Genomic DNA, 4,667 nt, shown 5'->3' with positions numbered 1-4,667 from the left:
TAAGGTAAAAAACAAAATTTATAAAAATAAAAAATTATTTTAATTTATTTTTAAATAAATAAAATTTTAAAAAATAATGTTAATGCTAATTGATAAATATTTTTTATGAGAATTATTTTAAAAAAATAAATTTATCATAAATCACAAATGAAAGGAAAATATGTAACAAGTAATTACTTTACATTCCAATAAAAAAGTCTCGCGGGATTCAAGCAAGAAGCGACAAACACCATTTTCAACGTAAAGCATGGCAAGGTACAGCGCATACACTTAGCAGCAGGAGTTCGTCACTCCAAAACTCCCTCGTCCTTTCTGTATCTTTCATCATCTTCACAGCAACGATTCCCGGCCGACAAGAAAGAAAGCAAGAAAGAAGGTCTCTTCTCTCTCGATCTATATTAGCTTCCCTGTTTTCACTCTGAAATAAATTTTTTTTTTTTTTTGTGAGATTGGATTGGACTGACTTGGAATTTTGATAAAAAATATTAAGAGGGAGAAATGAAACTGACACCAAGAGAGGTGGATAAGCTAGGACTCCACAATGCTGGATTTCTCGCACAGAAACGCCTTGCTCGAGGCCGCAAGCTTAATTATACAGAGGCCGTTGCTCTTATTGCCTCTCAGGTAATTTACCTTTCTTCCTTTTCTTTTCGTGTCCGGTTCTGGCACAGTAGCACTGATTCTACGTTTTTATGAATGGAGAATAATTTTAATACCAGTTTCCCCCCCTTTTTTAATAAAAAATAGAGTGTTATTTGTATTTTGAATTCATTTATTTGCTATAATTTATAAGAAAAATAGAGGTGCCTAACGCCTATGGTTTTCTTCTTTATAGATTTTGGAATTTGTTCGCGATGGTGACAAGAGTGTAGCTGAATTGATGGACATTGGGAAACAGATACTTGGAAGGTAGGTATAATAATAATAATAATAATTCTAACACTAATTATAATTATCTTAATTAATATTTGTTCTAGTTAGTTAATCTTTCTTTGATGGAGTTGCAGATGAGATGTCTCGTTAAGACACATGCTCCTCCAGTCTGTAATATTAGTAGACATATAGGATTTCTCCATAGCAGTTAGTTACCTGTGATTCTCACTAATGAGCCGTGGATTGGAACTTTTTATGAGATCTTGTTTGTTTTCTCAGTTTATTTTTCTGTTGAGATGCTGTTTTTTTTATTAATTAATATTGAATCTGTGCATTGGAATTTTTTAATTTATAGGTTCTGATTTGTCCGTGTTTAATAACAGGAGACAAGTTCTTCCAGCAGTTCCACATCTTCTCGATACTGTACAGGTATTAAGAAGCTTCATTAAGTTCTAAATAGCTTTGAAGTCATGCTTTATGAACTTTATCAGTTATCACACGATTCATCAATCCAAATTCTCTAATGCGGATAGCTACTTTGTGCCTCAATGAATTATGAAAGAAGATGAAGATTTACTGTTTCTTGTTTGCAAGTATGAGTATGAGTGATGCATCAGCACAAACAAACATGAAAGGGATAAGAGGATCAAGGGTATAAAAAATACCGTGTACTGTAGTTTGAAAGTGAAAACCTGGCAGATATTCTGCTTATGTATTGATGTCTACTTGATGAAAAGATGATGCCAGAATATATGGTGTCAGATCTTTTATCAAACTTATCAACTTGTTTATTCATCATAATCTTCCATAAACTACCTTATTAAGTAAAACTAACTGTAGGTTGAAGGGACATTTCCTGACGGGACCAAGTTAATCACTGTACATAATGCGATTGCTAGTGAAAATGGGAATCTGGAGCTAGCTTTACAGGGTTCTTTTCTTCCAGGTAAGGGCTTGCCTTGGGGATATCCCATTGTTTGAAATACTTTATTAATGAACCTGATCCGAGAATCGAAGCTTCTAGTGAAGGTTCTCTGTTTTACCTTTATACTTAATGAAGGTTCAACTTCAAAATAAGCATTATACAAAACCCAAGATTTTTTCTGAATGAAATTATTTGTACCCTTATAGTTTCTGTTGTTGCTCGCTGATAAATGTTCACAGTATGTTGTTGTCTTCTCTCTGTTTATTTTTTATGTGTTTTATTTACAATGCCATTTTTTTCCTTTTTACTTTTTTTTATTTATCTTGTAAGAAACTGGTTATAAAAAATTATTCTTGTTCCATATTCTAAGGCCACAAGTTTTTTTCTTGAGAAGATCATTGTGCATAATTGAGGAGTGACTTGGGAAATATGAGAACAAGATAGATACTATTGCATTATGGTCTCGGGTTGGTTGGTGCATTAGAGAACTTAGAATCAAATTATTTTTAACTTGACAGAAAATTTCACTTGCATATCCCGCTTCTCATCATCCTTGCATTTTACACTCTTCAATCTTCCATGATGTTGTTTGTACTTGAAATGCTCTATTATGAGCTTTCCATGCACACTAGTGTAGTATTACGTGAAGGCTAGTTTGTACAAACTTGTATGCAATTTAGTTTCTAATAACTTGATGGAGGGAAATTATTCTGCAGTTCCTTCTCTCGACAAATTTCGTACAATAGAAGATAATGAAATTCCTGGTGCAATGATTAATTATTTTTAACTTGACAGAAAATTTCACTCGCATATCCCACTTTTCATAATCCTCGCATTTTACACTCTTCAATCTTCCATGATGTGGTTTGTACTTGAAATGCTCTATTATGAGCTTTCCATGCATGCTAGTGTAGTATTACGAGAAGGCTAGTTTGTACAAACTTGTATGCAATTTAGTTTCTAACTAACTTGATGGAGGGAAATTATTCTGCAGTTCCTTCTCTCGACAAATTTCCTGCAATAGAAGATAATGAAATTCCTGGTGCAATAATCTTTGGAGACGGGAATGTCATAATTAATTCTGGAAGGAAAGCAGTAGCCCTCAAAGTCATTAACACTGGAGACAGGCCAATTCAGGTGCTCTTGCTATGTGCTATTACAGTCGTCTCTTCCCAGGATGCCCAGCCTCTGTGTGGCAATAAATGAAGCAACTGCGTTGATGTCTTTTCATTATTATGTTTGTCAATGATATACCATTGTTTCAGGTAGGGAGCCACTATCATTTTATTGAGACAAATCGGAATTTACATTTTGATCGAAGAAAAGCACATGGCATGCGCTTGAACATCCCGGCTGGGACAGCCATACGATTTGAGGTTGAAATTTGTAACTCTTACTGATTTTATCACCTTTTCATGTTTCAGTTATTTAATTTCAGTGAAAGCATTTTTCTTTATATCTTTCTGTTACATTTAGTTTTCTTACAGAAATTGTAAAATGTGGCATATTCTTGAATCCTAAGAAATCTTAGATGCTGGACTGCTGGTAAATTACTCAACTTCAAAGTATTCTCTGTGTGGTGATTTGAAATGTTAATGTGTTGAAAATTGCGGGTAGGAGTTAAATGATGCATGATTAGGAGAACCCATCCAGCAATTGAAAGTTCCTGGCATAAAATATGACAAGATAGTCACAAGATTTTCATAGCATGCTTGTAGATTATTATTCCAAGGAGCAATTTGATATTAAGATATCCCAGGGTATTAGGAGAGAAGTTAAAATAACCTCTCTCTATCTCTTTTTTTGGTTGAAATCTTGTGGTATAAAGTTGTTTCCTAACTTGGGTATCATCTACTGTAGTCTTATCTATTTCGAAATCAATCCTGTCATTGCATTTTCTGTGATGTGCTAAAGGTTTTTCTACTTTGCCAGCCAGGGGAAAGTAAAAGTGTAGTGCTTGTAAGCATTGGAGGCAAACAGGTTATCAGAGGTGGAAATGGCATTGTTGATGGGCCTGTCGATCATGAAAACTGTACCAATATCATGGGAAACATAAAGAGGAGAGCATTTGGGAATCGAGAAGAAGAAAATGCTAGGTTTAGAATTTCTTACCTAACAATTCAGCTGCTTGTTGCTTCTATTCTGTGTTGTCCAAAGGATTTATTGATTACCCTAGTCAGCCACACTGATTAGAGATAGTGAAGATGCATGACTTTTTTGCAGTGAAGGTTTAATTGGAGAAGGTTCTGCATTCAACAATACAATTTCTCGTGAGGCTTATGCTAACATGTATGGCCCTACTGCTGGTGACAAGATTCGTCTTGGTGATACCAACCTGTATGCTGAAATTGAAAGAGATTTTGCATTTTATGGTGATGAATGTGTCTTTGGAGGTGGAAAAGTTATAAGGGATGGAATGGGTCAGTCATGCGGACATCAACCAGCTGACTCACTTGATACCGTTATAACAAATGCTGTGGTCATTGATTATAGTGGAATTTACAAGGCAGATATTGGTATTAAGGATTATCTTATTCATGCTATTGGAAAATCAGGAAACCCAGATGTCATGAATGTTACCTCTGATATGACTATTGGGGTAAGCTCCATCTTGTGATGACAAAGATAATCAGAATTCCTGGTGTCAGCCATGTCAATGACTCATTTGGTCCACCTTTTTCTTATTTGTCTCTTATAATTGTTTTAACACTGGGGTTATTTACAATTAGGTTAACACCGAGGTTATTGCGGGGGAAGGAATGATTGTAACTGCAGGGGCCATAGACTGTCATGTGCACTTCATATGCCCTCAACTCGCATTTGAGGCAATATCAAGTGGTGAGCTATATAACGAGAAATTCTTCAGCAC

At 35.0% G+C, this 4,667-nt stretch overlaps 1 protein-coding gene across 1 annotated transcript in view; it reads left to right on the top strand.

Moving 5' to 3' along the window:
- Positions 1-206: 206 nt before the first annotated feature.
- The window catches only part of URE (urease), a 9,015-nt gene continuing 4,554 nt past the window's right edge, over positions 207-4,667 (top strand). The window contains exons 1-10 of the mRNA XM_011031355.1: positions 207-376; positions 491-624; positions 836-909; positions 1,257-1,302; positions 1,714-1,819; positions 2,793-2,935; positions 3,064-3,174; positions 3,731-3,894; positions 4,022-4,397; positions 4,528-4,636. Of these exons, the coding sequence (XP_011029657.1) occupies positions 499-624; positions 836-909; positions 1,257-1,302; positions 1,714-1,819; positions 2,793-2,935; positions 3,064-3,174; positions 3,731-3,894; positions 4,022-4,397; positions 4,528-4,636 (1,255 nt within the window). The 5' untranslated portion in view covers positions 207-376; positions 491-498. The remainder of the gene's footprint in view (positions 377-490; positions 625-835; positions 910-1,256; positions 1,303-1,713; positions 1,820-2,792; positions 2,936-3,063; positions 3,175-3,730; positions 3,895-4,021; positions 4,398-4,527; positions 4,637-4,667) is intronic.

This window comes from Populus euphratica, unplaced genomic scaffold (assembly GCF_000495115.2).
Source record: "Populus euphratica unplaced genomic scaffold, PopEup_1.0 scaffold18.1, whole genome shotgun sequence".
Taxonomy (NCBI): Eukaryota; Viridiplantae; Streptophyta; class Magnoliopsida; order Malpighiales; family Salicaceae; genus Populus; species Populus euphratica.
Note: the sequence above shows the minus strand (reverse complement) of the source record. Positions and strands in the feature narration are given on the sequence as shown.